General features: G+C 57.7%; 1 protein-coding gene across 1 annotated transcript in view; it reads left to right on the forward strand.

Annotated features, from left to right (window-relative positions):
- Window positions 1–14,317, forward strand: part of PIK3R5 (phosphoinositide-3-kinase, regulatory subunit 5) — a 74,926-nt gene extending 60,609 nt beyond the window's left edge. The window contains exons 6-19 of the mRNA XM_012655740.1: window positions 2,410–2,479; window positions 4,578–4,752; window positions 5,351–5,504; window positions 6,241–6,324; window positions 6,577–7,291; window positions 7,421–7,583; window positions 7,909–8,034; window positions 8,476–8,604; window positions 8,803–8,896; window positions 9,052–9,131; window positions 11,600–11,693; window positions 11,765–11,847; window positions 12,463–12,575; window positions 12,688–14,317. Of these exons, the coding sequence (XP_012511194.1) occupies window positions 2,410–2,479; window positions 4,578–4,752; window positions 5,351–5,504; window positions 6,241–6,324; window positions 6,577–7,291; window positions 7,421–7,583; window positions 7,909–8,034; window positions 8,476–8,604; window positions 8,803–8,896; window positions 9,052–9,131; window positions 11,600–11,693; window positions 11,765–11,847; window positions 12,463–12,575; window positions 12,688–12,835 (2,228 nt within the window). The 3' untranslated portion in view covers window positions 12,836–14,317. The remainder of the gene's footprint in view (window positions 1–2,409; window positions 2,480–4,577; window positions 4,753–5,350; window positions 5,505–6,240; window positions 6,325–6,576; window positions 7,292–7,420; window positions 7,584–7,908; window positions 8,035–8,475; window positions 8,605–8,802; window positions 8,897–9,051; window positions 9,132–11,599; window positions 11,694–11,764; window positions 11,848–12,462; window positions 12,576–12,687) is intronic.
- The last annotated feature ends 755 nt before the right edge of the window (window positions 14,318–15,072 follow it).

A 15,072-nucleotide genomic window follows, 5' to 3' on the forward strand; every position in this document is an offset into this window, starting at 1 on the left:
GGGTGGTCCTGGGGCTGATACCACCCCCCACCCCCCTGCTCAGCAGCAGTGGCCTGGCACCGCCAGGTAACATGATGAGAACCAAGGCCCATCCGGCTTGCAGGGTGCTGGAGACGTTTCCAGCCTCACAGCACACACCGGCAAATGGGGACTCCACAGGACAATTACTAAGCCTGGTTCAAAGGAGTCAGTTTGGACAAAAGTTTACAGGCTCACAGCCCCTCCACACTGCACAGTCTTTTCTAATTCGTTCCCAGCTCAGCGCCCGCCCGTCAATCCGTTACCCCCAAAGCCCACATCCCATACTAAACAGTGGGGTCCATTGCCAAGAGAGGCCGAGGAGGGGGCTTTATGGTGTCTTCAGGGCGGGGTGGACGGTTTTATCTGATGACTGTGTGCTCCACCTGCAAGCTGCTGGTGTCTTGGATAATCAGCACCTGCCAACCAACTCTGAAAATAGCTCCCTCTGGGTGAGGGTGTGCCAAGAGGCACAGATGTCCTCCTAAATGTCCCCCCATTAAAGCAGCAGAAACACATGAAGCAGCAGTCATGTGGAGTCCACATGGCTAACAGGAAGCAGCTTCCAGCTCCAACTTCACCGCAGTCCCAAATGGGACAGGTAAGGTATCCCAGGACACACAGGTGCAGGTGCTAGAGACTGTTCCTCGTGCGGAGACTAAAGGAGATGAGCGAGCTTCAAGGAGAAAGTTGTCAATGGTATCAAACACTCCAAGAGACAAGTTCAAGGAGAATCATGGTGGGGTTGAGCTGTTGGGTTTGGGGACTGAGAAAACATTGGTAAGCTTCAGGAGAGGGTTTCAGGAGGCAGGCGGTGGGGTTGGAAGCCCAGGGCTGAGCGTTTTGGAAGAAACCTGATGTGCAGGGACAGTGACGTCATAGCCTGCTGCTCCTGAGCGTGACCAACTGCGTGTCCTGGGCGGACAGAGGCAGAACAGCGGTGAAGAAACGGGGTCGGCAGGGCGTGGGTTACCCATTAGAAAACACGAAGTAGGAAAAGAAACGAGAAATAAGCTCAGGGGATTTTGCATGTGTGTGTTGTGTGGTCAGGTAGATTGGGGGCGTCTGTTTGTGTCCACTGCGATGACTACAGTATTATTCTTCCGGAGGAGCGGGCGACAGGAGCTTTTCTCTGTAATGCATGTGAGTGGCCACCAGGTGGAGTCCTAAGTCCTGATAGAAATAGCCACTGTTGCAGGGATTTTTCTCGCAAAATAGATGTAACATTAACTTCTAAACCTGCAGCGATTACATTAAAAAATCACACAAAAGGCTAAAAATCAAAGCAATTAGGTTCCAAGTTAGAATAGCTTAATTTGGTAATATTCTGCCATATACTGAGCAAAAATCGCCGCCCTTCTGTTTGTAGCTGTCTCTAAGCCCCAGGTCTGAGCTTGCACTTCTGCGGGGCCGTCCTTCCAGCTCCCAGCTCAACCCCGGGCCACAGTGGCCCCGCTCTGGACGGGACTCCCTGGGACTCCCTGGGACTATTTCCGAGCTCTGACAAGAAAGTGGCCTGCTCCACTGAATCCTCAGCCCCCGTCCTGTTGCCCCGGGTCCATGAGGAGAGCGAGTTCTTGCTTAACCTTATGGTTGACGTAGAGCTGAAGGCATACTCTAAATGGGCCACTTTCCAGCCACAGAACTGAGTCAAGATGCAGAAAGAAAAGGGAAAACGTCTGATTTGTCTCTTCTCCGCATTTTGAAATCAGAAGAGGCAGAGAGGGGGAGAGGCCAGAGAGGATGGGGATGCGGGCTGGGAGGGGGGCTGGGGTGCAGATCCCTTAGAGCAGACATGACACCAGGCAAGACCACAGGCCCCCGAGAGGGCGTGGGGCGCCAGGCAGAGACGCAGAGGTGCAGGCGAAGATTGGAAACTCCCCAGTGGCTGGAGCAGATGGGCTGAGGGGCGCCTGGCACAGCCACTATGGGAAGGCACCCAGAGAGGGGAGCAGTGACAACAGGGACCCAGGAACAACTGGGCAGCCTCCTGGGCCCAGGGTCCCCTCCCACTGTGCTCTGCCTCCCAGTCTCTGAAGAGCAAAACGTGGCCAATCCAACTGGGATGGGGCCTGGAAATCATAGACTGCTAAAGGCCTCAGAGGCCACTGATCTTATCTGCCCCTTAGGGGGGAAACTGAGGCCCAGGGATAAGTGACCTGCCCAAGGCCATACAGAAGAGGCAGAAGAGAACTCAGGCGTCCAGCCCGGGCTCTAACCGTGCATCCCTTGGAGGGTCCTAATAGCAGCTCTCTTCCCCAGGGTTCCTCTGAGCCTTGTACGGAAACGTCCAACCTGCCCGTCCACTGCCTGGCTCGCACAGGGCATAAGGATACAGTGCTGAGGGACAGATAAGCCCATGAACTCTTTTTTTTGGTTGTTGGCCCACAGGAATCTCCTACCAGCGACTGGTGAGGGCCGAACAGGGCCTGCCCATCAGGAGTCACCGCAGCTCCACCGTGTGAGTGCTCTTGGGGGAGGGAGAAACGGGAAGCGGGGTGTAGGTTCATTTGTCTAGGCTGAAGGTCTTTCTTCAGATTCCTAAAGGGGTCTGCATCAATTGTGCCAGGCGTTAGGCACACATTACCTCACTTTATCCATACTTTTCGGATGAGGAACTGCAAGTCAGAGAGGCCAAGTAACTTCCCCAAGGCCACCCAGCTAGCAAGTGTCTGAGCCAGGATTTGAACCTCAGTCTTATGCAAAAGCCCATGCTATTTCCACAGTATCTTTCTGCCTGTTACTGAAACAGCATTTCCAAACAGTTTCGACCAGGACCTACAATTAAAACTACATTTTCTATGACAGCCTGGTACATGCAGGCACACAAGCACGTGTGCACCTGCACACACACACACGTGCACACACACAGCTGAATGAAACTCACGCCTGCTGCACAGGATGAGCTCTGTCCTATTCGATTCTATTTCATTCAAGAAGCAGATTCTGGTTGTGGCTCCTCAGATTGGTTTCACTGCCCACTCCCGGGCACTGACCTGTAGTCTGTAAAGCACTAGAGAGGGGGTGCCCATTCCCAGGCCCCTCCGGAGGTCTCGCCTACGTTGGGAGCCCAGGGGCTGCAGCCTTCATCGGCTCAGAAACTAAAGCTCCCCTCACCCTACCCCAGCCCCAGCCCCAAGGGTTCACTTCGCAGTCACGCTGTGAGAAACACTTCTGGAGTTCCTTCTAGATAGGAACAAACAAGCCTGTGGTAGGTGTGGAAAGAGACAAAGAGGACGTGAAACTGTTGCAGTTCAGGGAGTGAATAAGAACTCCCCCCCCCCGCCCCCAGGACGGACGCAGGTGGGCTGCTGAGGAATTGGGAACAACTTTTAGGCACCTCCTGGGCTGCAGGCACTGTCGCAAGTGTTGACTCAGTTAACCCCTCCTGCTAACCCTGCGAGGAAGGGATTTTTCAGATAAGGAGACCGAGGCAAGGAAAGGTTGCACAGAAAGAGCCCAGGGTTGGGAGAGGGTCTCACGTTCCTTGTCTATAAACTAGGAAGGATGAAAAGTTCTTTTGCAGAGAATTCATGTCAGCTGGTGAGGGCAGGGGCTCGGCTGGTCTCGCCTGCACACAGTGGTGCTCAGCACATGTCCGTGGAAGGAGCGAGCAAGCGCTTAGCAAGGGACGGGGGCTCCGGAAGCCTGGAGGGAAGGCTGCCCGCATGGTGCTTCTTCGCACTGGGTCTGAAGGCAGCACGGGCTTGTGAGAGCGAGAGCAGTGCGGGCAGTCACAGCAAAGCGTTTGGGGATATGACACCACGGTGGCTCGCGCTGGCTTCGAGACCATGCGGTGATGGCGGGGATGGCGTGGGTGAAGTGAGAATGACCGTGTGTTATTGTTAACCGTTAACTGAGCGATCAACACCTCAGGGTCCACGATCCTCTTAATATTTGGAGGGTTTGAAAGTTTCCATAATAAAGAGATTTAAACAATGGCACTAAGAGGGACTCCGGGTGTCCATCAGGAAGGGAGATAGAGTAGCTGGCCACACACCCCCTCCCAGCCTGGTGCTAGCCTATAGGATGGCGTTGGGCTAATTATTGATAGAAATGGTGTCCCCTATAAGTGGACGAATAAGATGCAGCCCTGACTTGGCACCCCATCCTCTGGGCAGGTGCAACCCCCACGCTATGAGGAATTTCAGGCCCCACTCACCCCAGGCCACACTGCATGTGGCTGCCCTGCTCCCTGGATCCCCAGAAAAGTGGTCACCTGGCTTCAAGTCACTTCGCCTAAAATATGGTCCTCTTTTGAGGAATCTTGTATCCATTCAGATGTCCCATAAGAAAAAATGTTTATATAGAAGTTAAGGTAAAATTTATTTTTAAAAATTAAGTTCAATTTTGAAAAGTTCTTTGGAAATACCAGTTGAAAAATAATTAGACCCCAAGCTTCCCCCGGGACCTGGGGCCCTGGAGCCGCCCTCCTGTGTCCTGGCCTCCTGCCATCACTTCCCCGGGCCCTGCCTGCTGAGCACCGGCAGGCGTGATGCGTGGCTGCACCCCGGTGTGCTGGCCGCCCCCAGGTGCCACAGCTGGTCCTGTGCCCCCAGCACTGTGCTGTTGCTGAACCCAGTGGAGGTGCAGGCCGAGTTCCTCGCCGTGGCTGACAAGCTGAGCGCGCCCGGACACTCGCCCCACACCACCTACACCACCCTGCTCCTGCACGCCTTCCAGGCCACCTTTGGGGCCCACTGTGACTTCCCAGGCCTGCACTGCAGGCTGCAGGTATGTACCTGGGTCCTGGGGCTCAGTGGAGCACTTTTCTGGGGAGGCAGAGCCTCCTCTCTGCACCACCTCGGCTACAGTCTCTGGAGTACGCTGGTCCTCCTCACCCTGAGGGACATGGCAGGGCAGTGGCTGCAAGACTGGCCTCGTCGAGGGGTTTCTGGAGTGCTGGATCCTGACTGGAGCTGGGTGGCACCCTGGCCAGCGGGCCGGGTGTCTGGTGCCTCAGAAAATGGCACATGCCATGGGAATGGGAATGAGCTTTGGACTGAAGACCTGGCATCTAGTCCTGGCTCTGTGACAGGTCAGCTGTGTCGCCCTGGACAGCCTTTTCCCCTCTCTGGGGTTCAGTGAGGCACTCTGAAGGCCCTCCCAGCTGCAGTGCCATGGCTGTGGGCCTCTCTCTCCCGACCATTTCCTGAGAATGGGAGTTGAGGGGGCGGCCTGGCTTCCTGGCCAGCTGCGGGGAGAGGTAGGGGGCAAGGCCGGGAGGGAACTTGTCGGTCACTGCTGCCCTTCGCAAGACCCTAGGAACTGGAACAGGTGCGCAGCCAGGCTATGGTACAGGAGCAAACCCTCTCTCCTCCTGGAATTTCAGGCCAAGACCCTGGCAGAGCTTGAGGACATCTTCACAGAGACTGCAGAGGCACAGGAGCTGGCCTCTGGCATCGGGGATGCTGCAGAGGCTCGGCAGTGGCTCAGGACCAAGCTGCAGGCGGTGGGAGAAAAGGCCGGCTTCCCTGGGGTGTTAGGTGAGGCTCTTGGGAGGGTGGGGCTCTGCCCACTTCCCCGCCCCCGTTCTAGCTCCACAGGTGCGCAGGCCAGGCGGGCCCAGTGGCTCTGCTCCCCGCAGTCATTTGGGGCCCAGGTGCTACAGCATCTTGTTGCTCCACCATCTCCTAGGGCACGGTCCCTATCTGTGGGGTCAGGGTTGGGTTGCCACCACGTTGGTGGCTCGCGGGAAGAGGAAAGAGTGCTCACTTAGGGCGAGGGGCGTGGCTTTTTTGTTGGAGGTGATGTCGAAGGTGCCGCGTCACTTCTGCACGTATCCCTTTGAGCCCACCTTGGCCACGTGGCCTAATCTTGCCCTAAAGGAGCCCAGGAAACGTTCTGTCTCCTGTTGCCATAGAAGGGAGCACCGATTTTGAGGAGCAATTATCAGTCTCTGTTACACTGTTCCTCATAAAAACCTGTGGGCTTGTGCTATTCTTTTGCCATTTGGACATCATAAAATGAGCCTCAGAGGCTGTGACTTGGCCACACTCACGCAGCTCGTAAAGGGCATGGCATCTACGTGGTGTGCTTGGGAGAAAAGCCCTCTGGCTGGGAGCCAGGCACCCAGGTCTGACTCAGCCTCGACCCGTCCGGCTGTGCAGCCTTGTGCCAGTTCTTTCCCAACTCGTCTCTTCTCCACGACAAGGGGACTGGGCTGGCCAACCTCCAAGGCCTCTTCCCAGCCCTCTTGTCCCGCCCTCCCTGTTCTTACAGACACTGCAAAACCCGGGAAGCTCCAGACCATCCCCATCCCCGTTGCCAGGTGCTACACCTACAGCTGGAACCAGGACAGCTTTGGTAAGGAGCCGGCTGGGGCCCAAACTGCCGAGCTATCTTTCCAGCCCTGGTCTGTGCGGCTGCCCCCATCCCCCACCTGAGCAGGCCCTAAGCACAGCAGGGCGCGGTGCTGTGAGGCCTGGGCTGGCCCTCAGCCCGCTTCTGCGCCTCCTCAAGTCCCGTCTGCCTGAGCCTGTCCCCGCTCTGAAAGTACACAAGAGGGGACCCAGGAGCCCGGACACCCTGACGGTGCGGCCCTTTGCTTCCCTGCAGACATCCTGCAGGAAATCCTGCTCAAGGAACAGGAGCTGCTCCAGCCAGGGATCCTAGGGGACGACGAAGAGGAGGAAGAGGAGGAGGAGGAGGAGGAGGAGGACTTGGAAACTGACGGACATTGTGTCGAGAGGGACTCCCTGCTTTCCACGAGCTCCTTGGTGTCCCGTGACTCCACCCTGTCCCTTGCCTCCTCCCAGGCCTCAGGGCCAGCCCTTTCCCGCCACCTGCTGAGCTCCTTTGTGTCGGGCCTCTCGGATGGCATGGACAGTGGCTACGTGGAGGACAGTGAGGAGAGCTCCCCCGAGTGGCCCGGGAGGCCTGGCAGCCAGGAACGCCGGGGCCACCGCAGGCCTGGGCAGAAGTTCAACAGGATCTATAAACTCTTCAAGAGCACTAGCCAGCTGGTGCTGCGGAGGGACTCTCGGAGCCTGGAGGGCAGCTCGGACCTGCCCCTGCGGCGGGCAGGCAGCCTCTGCAGCCCCCTGGACAGCCTGGAACCACGCCCCACCCGGGCCCAGCGCTCCCTCTCCCTGCCCCAGCCCAAGCTCGGCACCCAGCTGTCCAGCTGGCTCCTGGCCCCTGCTCCACGCCACCAGCGCCGCCGCCCCTTCCTGAGTGGGGACGAGGACCCCAAGGCTTCCACGCTACGTGTTGTGGTCTTTGGCTCCGATCGGATTTCAGGGAAGGTGGCTCGGGCGTATAGCAAACTTCGGTAAGAGCCGGGATGGGCGGCATCGCTCGCCCTGTGTAGCAGGGCTGTTGGGCCGGTGGAACCTGGGGCCTGGGGCTCGGGGCCTGAGAGGGACCAAGGGTTCCCTTCTCACCGCCTTCTTTTTGCCAGGCGACTGGAGAACAATCGCCCGCTCCTCACACGGTTCTTCAAGCTTCAGTTCTTCTACGTGCCCGTGAAGCGAAACCAGGGGACCAGCTCTGGTGCCTGTCCAGCCCCTCTGAAACAGACACCCCCACCCCACACAGACTCCCCGAGGCACCCCAGCCCTGCAGTATGTCCCCAGCCCTGGGCCAGATGGGGTGGGAAAGTAGAGTGGACGTGAGCGAGTTCTAGCTACCCAAAGGGAGCTGGTTGGAAGTCATCAAAAGTAATCACCTGTGCTTACAGGGCACCTCCTCCTGCCTGGCCCTCAATCCCAGGTCCCTGCCCTGTATTTGGGTATGACATTTTGTCACATGACAAAGGCTGAAAGTTATCTTACTCCTCCAAAGGCAGGGAAAGGCTCAGCTTGGGGCTGCAGCTGCCATCCTGGGCCCTGGAGCTAGGATGGGCAGGCCTCCTGAGTAGCTGGGAATGACCCTTATCTCTTGCCCCAGGAACTGGGCACGGCCCCATGGGAAGAGAGCACCAATGACATCTCCCACTACCTAGGCATGCTCGACCCCTGGTATGAGCGCAATGTGCTGGGCCTCATGCACCTGCCCCCTGAAGTCCTGTGCCAGGTAAGTGGCCCCTGGGGTGGGGGGAGAGGGCCTGCTGGCTCAAGTCACACAGCCTCGATCCAACTTGAGACCCCCTTGGAGGACCAGGGCTCACTTGGACAAGAGCAAGGAGGGTGGGTGAGAAGTAGGACTGAGCCTTAGAGCTGGAGTCACTGCAGTGACAGGGGAGTGTCCTCAAGGGTCCAGGGGACTTTAGATTTCAGCCATGTCCTCAACTCCCGGCCTTGTCCAGCTTGGCCAGAGGCCTCCCCGGAGGCCAGGTGGGGGAGAGGTACCGGGGCAGCCGTGTACCTCCCATTTGCTGCTTCCATCTCACCATCTCTCCCTGGTTCCATCTGCCTTGTATCTCTTCTCTCTGCCTCTGCACGCGTGTCTTTGCCCCTCCTCCTCCCATGTTCTCTTTCTCTCTTGCCCTCTACCCACCTGCCCCTCTGGCCACAGCAGTCCCTGAAGGCCGAAGCCCGGCCCCTGGAGGGCTCCCCCGCCCAGCTGCCCATCCTGGCCGACATGCTGCTGTACTACTGCCGCTTTGCCGCCAGGCCGGTGCTGCTGCAGGTCTATCAGACCGAGGTAAGGCCCGCCATGCCCCACGTCTCCACTTTCGCGTAGACTTACTGGCAGGCCCAGGTCAGCGTCCCCAGGTCCCAGCCCGCGCCCCGCCGGGCTTGCAGGCCCCGCCCCCACCCCATGGCAGCCTGCAGCCCTATGCTGGAGAAGCGGGCGGCCCCCAGGAGGCTCACACGATGCTCACACTCCTGCCCTCTCCAGCTGACCTTCATCACTGGGGAGAAGACGACAGAGATCTTCATTCACTCCTTGGAGCTGGGTCACTCTGCTGCCACACGCGCCATCAAGGCTTCGGGTGGGTACTGCCTGAACCCAGGAGATGGGCGGGGAGCCGGGCCTTGAGGAGGTGGAGCCTGGGGGCGGGGTCACCTGGGAGGCGGGGCCACGGGATCTGTGTGGGGGCGGAAGTGGGAGGGAATGAAGGGTCGACTGCCTGTGTGTGTGGCGCAGGTCCTGGCGGCAGCAAACGGCTGGGCATCGATGGGGACCGGGAGGCCGTCCCTCTAACACTACAGATAATTTACAGCAAGGTAAGGCAGGTGCTGGGACTCCTCCGGGATCTGCTGCTGATCCTTCCTCCACCAGAGCTTGGGCCCAGAGCTGGACTCATATGTTCCTGGGCCCCAGTCTTTAAGCTGGAAAGTCTCAGAAGGCTCCCCCGGATGCTGAGAGAGGGAAGGGGGGGAATGGACATCTCTCTGCCCCTTTGCCTCCAAAGTCTCCCTCCCCGTGTGTTTTCTGCCCTCACCTGCACTCAGCAGCTTCCATGAAGTGTCAGGGGCAGATCTGCTGGGTCCAGCTAGAGAACTGCGGGCGAGAGAGGGGCGGCAGGGGGCTGTGTGAGGCAGTGTGAGAGTCTTCGGGGCTGGTGGCCTGGCTGGCTGCATGCAAGGTGAGAAGGGAGTGTGAAGAGTTGTGGGGAGGAGGTGGGGTGCCCATGAGGCACCAGGACACATGAGCTTCTGAGCAGGTGGCACCCGGGCACAGGCTGACTGGGGCTTGGCCTCACAGGTGGGAGCCCTCCTTCCTCTTTCCTTCGTCCATTTGGAAGATATTTATTTAGCAGCTACTCACACCGCCTCTGTGCTGGGCAGGGGAAAAAGCAGTTGAGCAGGGAAAGCTAGGCCCTCCCTTCTACCTAGAGGAGGGGACAGACAAAGAACAAGGAACCAAGTAAATAGCCAAGATAATTTCAGAGTGGTGAGCGATGACAAGGCAATAAAAGGGCAGATGAATAGTGATGTTGGGGGCTCCTTCGCATTTGGTGGTCAAGGAGGCAGGCTGGGACTGCCCCTCACTGAGTGCTGTGTGCCAGGTGTTTGTTAAACATCTTCTATGGCCCGGACATTGTTCTAGGCACTGGAGTGTTCCTAAGAGTGAGCAAAGGACAGATGTGGTGCTGGTGGACCTGCTCACAGTCTAGAGGGGGTAGTTGGCATTGGTTAGGTGACCCCACAACATGTACAATTACAACTGTGACAAACAGATGAAGGGGAGCTGCACGGTACTGTACCTAAGTGGCAAATTCAGCCCAGTCAGGAGAGTTAGAGAAGGCTTCCCTGGGAAGGGATATTGAGTTAATATTAGAAAGAAAATCAGGAGTTAATGAGGCTGAGAAGAGAGGGATGTGCTCTTCAGGCAGCAGGAACAGCACGTGCAAAGGCCCTGTGGTGGGTGGGAGTGTGACCATCAAAGCGCACTGAAAGAAGACCACAGGGGCTGGAGCAGAGTGAGTAGGAACATGATGATCAGGTGAAGCTAAAGAAACAGGGAGGCCAGCACACCAAGGGCCTCGATTGCAATGAGAGGAATTGTGTCCTTGTCCTAAGGGCAATGGTTGTCCATTAAAGGGGCTTAAGTTTGTGGTGGGGCTGGGGATGCATGAGACGTGATAAGATGTGAGGTGTGGAAGCTCCCTCTGGCAGCTCTGGGAGAACAGACTGGAAGGGTCCACAGGCGAGGCAAGAAGGCCAGTTAGGGGACTAGGTGGTTGTCCAGAAGAGAAATGTGGGCAGCCCACACCAGGGTAGCTGTGGCGGAGATAGAAAGAAATGGGAGACAGATGTGAGTTACGTGACCAGCAGGGCTTAGGGACGGATTAGCAAAGGAGAGGCCGAAACTCCTGGGTTCCAGTCTTCTGTGACTGGCAGTACCATCTCAGGTGGGGAACACAGGAAGAGGCCCAGGTGCAGTGGGGGAGGCTCACGAGTTTGGTTTGGGACATGTTGAGGTGGAGAGGCCCTTGACAGGTGTAAGGAGAAAGTCAGACTAGGCAGTGGGCTGTATGGGCCCAATGCAGAGGTGAAGTGCGAAGATGGGTGCATAGGTGCTGATGGAAACGGCGTGGATGAGATTCCTTAGCAGAGAAAGAGGGGGTACAAAGAGCGGAGGACGTAGGAGAAGGTCTAGAGGACCTTCATAAGGTAACGGCGGGCGGAGGCGGTGATCCAGCAAAGCAGAGAGGCCCCAGCCAGAGAGGTGGCAGAAAAGCCAGATGTGCACCCTCACGGAAGCCCGGGAGAGTTTTCCAAGGAGGAGAGAGTGGCGAACAGAATCAAGCAAGGTCTGCGAGGTCACGTAAGCCGAGGACTGAGAAATGCTCTTGGGTTCACAACATGGAGGTCCCCGATGAAAGAGACACACAGACAGGGACCCAAAGAGGGCGTTCTGGTCTGGCTCTGCCAGGAACGATGTGCCCATGGGCCCATCTCTGCGTCACTCTGGGCTCAGCAGGACAGTCTCAAGACCATCCCTTCAGGTGCTCCTAGCTCTTGTGCCCTGGTCGTGGAGGCTGACCCCTGGACCAAGCCAGTGACCTGCCGAGCCTCCCTGGAGCCATCCGAGTCTATCTGGGGTGGTGCAGGGCTCTGGCTAATGAGAAGGAGCTTCCTGGGGATGTGCGGACTGCAGGCAGCACCCTGGCCCTGGTGGGTCTTCAAAGGAAGGCAGCAGGCACAGGGGGCTCTGGGCTGAGAGGGTCTGGCTATGCTGTTTCCAGGGGGCCATCAGTGGACGAAGTCGCTGGAGCACCCTGGAGAAGGTCTGTACCTCCGTCAACCTCAGCAAGGCCTGCCGGAAGCAGGAGGAGCTGGGTGAGTGGGGCGGGCGGGGGGACGGGGCAGGGGGTCCTCTGAGCCTGGCCTGACCGAGACTTGCCCTTCAGACTCCAGCATGGAAGCCCTGACGCTAAACCTGACAGAAGTGGTGAAAAGGCAGAACTCCAAATCCAAGAAGGGCTTTAACCAGGTAAAGGCTTCCCTCTCCTTCCAGCCACATCCTCAGGAAACACGTTGGAGCGTGCATGTGTGTATGTGCATGTGTGTATGTGCATGTGTGTGTGTGTGTGTTTATGTACGTGCAGGCACATGTATATGTGTGCATGGGCACAGGTTCATGTGTGTGTCTGTGTGAGAGAGAAAGGAGGTGTCTGCAGTGTCTGGGTGGCAGAGGAGACGCAGGGTGAGGACTGTGGTTTTGGGGGTGCACAGGTGTGCGGTGCCGCGGGGTGTCAGGGAGGGAGGGGTGCCTGTGAGAGGGTGTGTACCTACGGAAAGGCTGTGGACGGGCTTGAGCAGAGCTTTGAATCTGAGCAGCTTCACGGCAGGGAGCCCGGGGCTCTCGCGGGGAGGGCGGTGGGCAGCACAGGGTCTCCTCAGGGGGAACTTCTTCCCGACTCGGGAAAGGGCAGAGGCAGGGCCTGATGGGGGCCTCAGCAGCCCTCCCCTGACCTGGCCATTAACCCTCGAGAGCTGCCAGCCAAACTCCTGCCCCATCTCCAGGACCCGGGTGGGCAGTTCTGAGAGAAGGGCCTGGCGGTGTCCGAGGTCCAGGCTTCAGGGCTGACCTGGGCCTGCCTTCCAGATCAGCACGTCGCAGATCAAGGTGGACAAGGTGCAGATTATCGGCTCTAACAGCTGCCCCTTTGCCGTGTGTCTGGACCAGGACGAGAGAAAGATCCTGCAGAGTGTGGTCAGGTGGGCAAAGGGGGTCCTGGGAGGGGTCAGTTTCTGCTCCCCCACCCAGAGGCCTGGAAGGAGCCGGAGGGATGGGCCCTGCCCTTATCCCTGAACCCATTGTGCCCCCCAGGTGTGAGGTCTCACCCTGCTACAAGCCGGAGAAGAGCGGCCTCTCCCCGCCACCCCAGAGGCCCCCCAACCCGCTGGCCCAGGCCACACCCGACCTCTGCTCCCTCCTGTGCCTGCCCATCATGACTTTCAGTGGAGCTCTGCCCTAGTGCGGGCCTGGTGCCGGACTGCGCAGGACGCGCGGGGCGGCCCCCTCTGAGCCCCCTCCTGGACGTGCGCTCTCTGGAGAATGGAATCACCCTGTGCTGGGTCAGGGTCCCGCTGCCATGGGCGGGGGCCAGGAGCAAGATGGTTTCTGGGGCCTTGGGGCTCTGGGAAAGTAACAGGCATTAGTGTGGCAATCGAGTGGGGCCTGACCCCGTAGCCTCTCACGTTCCTCGCAGGGGAAGGAGAGGGATGGGTGAGTTGACCTCCGAAAGCCCTGACTACTCTCACGGTCTAGGATCCTTCCTAGAAGGAAGATCTGAGGCTCCGGTGCTCTGGGGTGTGGGTTAGGCCTCTCCCAACGCGTGGCTGCGCCTACCCCTCACTTTGCCAAAGACTTGGGGAACCCTTTGTGTCAGGAGTTCAGTCCCCTCCACTCTGGGGCTCGGGTGGTAGAAACGCGCGCACGAGACTTTTCTTTCCCTGGGTACCACCCCTCCCCCCAGACACACACGCACCCGCCCGGTTTCTCTCTCTCGGGTTCCCCGGGCTTCTGAAAAGCAGCACTAACAGTGGACCTATCTGTTGTCAAGACCTGGTACAGACTTTCCCTTGAGCGCCTTTCTGGATCTCAGATCCTTGGGAGGCAGAACAGGTTTCGGTGCAATAGCAGCTCAGTTCCCTTCTAGCCAAATAACCAGAGGACGCAAATTAAATTTGAGCTTCCATTTCCTCAGCATGAGAATGGCGGGGCAGGAACAAGTCCTCCTTAAAAGGTCGAGAAGAGATTGTCTGCAAAGACCCGGTCCCGTGCCAAGATTAGTGCCTCACCCTCTAAACGCTGATTCCTCCTGTTTGGGGCCGCTGGGGTATTCTCAGCCTCTGGAAAGTTCCTCACTCCCACCTTCCCAACTCATGGCTGAGGCAGAACCCAGACTGAGGAGGAATCGCGTCGGTCAGGGTAAGGGAGGGCTGCTCAGGTGCCCCACCCCACACCCCCTTCTCTGTCAGGTTGGCCCCAGTGCCCCCCACTTCCATCTCACTCTTTGGGCTGGTGCACGTTGTGTGTAGAATCTTCCATACCCACGAGTGCACTGGCACCGTTCCGGCACCTGGGCGAGGTTCCAGAGCAGAGCTTGGAGGGACTGGCCCCTCGGGGCTTAGTGCCTGCTGGTGGGAAGACGGGACTGATGCGTGGGAAATGAGAGAACGCAAGAGCCTGGAATTTCAAACGGCCAGGCTGGGTTGGTTGGCAAAGTTGGAAGCAAGTGTGGACTAGGGCAATAGGGTGCAGGCAGGACCAGGGTTTGGGCTGGTAGAGGTGAAGAAAGTGACCAGAAGCATCAAGCTGTATCCCACACAGAGCCGCTTCTTCTCCTGATTCATCCTGCTCAGAAGGCCCTGGGCTCATCAGAGCCTGTGAAATCGCAGCCTGGAGATCTTATGACTTGAGAGAAGCGGGCAGGGCCAGCCCCGCCCTGTCTCGCCATTCCTCGCCGTCCTTCCCGTCCTTCCTGTCCTCTCCATCCTCCCCGTCCTCGCCGTCTGCACTTGCTCCAGGCTCCAGAGAGTAGGGGGACCATGTACCTTGTTGTACCTTTTGTACCTTTTCAGTACCTTTTTGCTGTGTGAGCAGGGTGTCCTACTACCTGATCAACAGACGTCCAGGAATTAATGAGTGGAATTTAATATTATTGTCAAATAAAACTTGATTCATCTTGTATTTAATGACCAAGTTATTTTGCTGCATGACACGTAACTGCTAATTGGGCAGTTTGCATAAATCATTTCATATATAGCAGAAATAAGATTCTTGGGAGATTGTTTTGTTTATATTTTTGTAATTTTCCGCTCTATAGAAAATACATTTGGGCTAAAATTTTTCCCCAATACTGTTCCATGTAAGCCTCATCATACTCATTGACCCACAGAACAAAAAATCCTAGACTTAAGGACTCAACATTTGGGGTTTTCTGTGGTGCCTCACTTAAGAAATAGAAGTCCATAAATCCAGCTGCTCCCAGTATCCCAAGCCCCAGGCAGGGGATGGGCCTGAGGCTGTTGTTATTGACGGGGTGCATGGACCCTGGACCTACCATGCAGCTGAGAGGAAGCGAAGGGAGCTCAGTGGTGGCCCTATGCATCTGGAGGGAGAGAGGAGGAGGTGAAGGGATGGTGGAGGATGCCTGTGACTTGGGAGAGGAGAGCACTGTGCTCCCAGAACAACTACTCAGGAGAGAGG

This window comes from Propithecus coquereli, unplaced genomic scaffold (assembly GCF_000956105.1).
Source record: "Propithecus coquereli isolate 6110/MARCELLA unplaced genomic scaffold, Pcoq_1.0 Scaffold482, whole genome shotgun sequence".
NCBI lineage: Eukaryota > Metazoa > Chordata > Mammalia > Primates > Indriidae > Propithecus > Propithecus coquereli.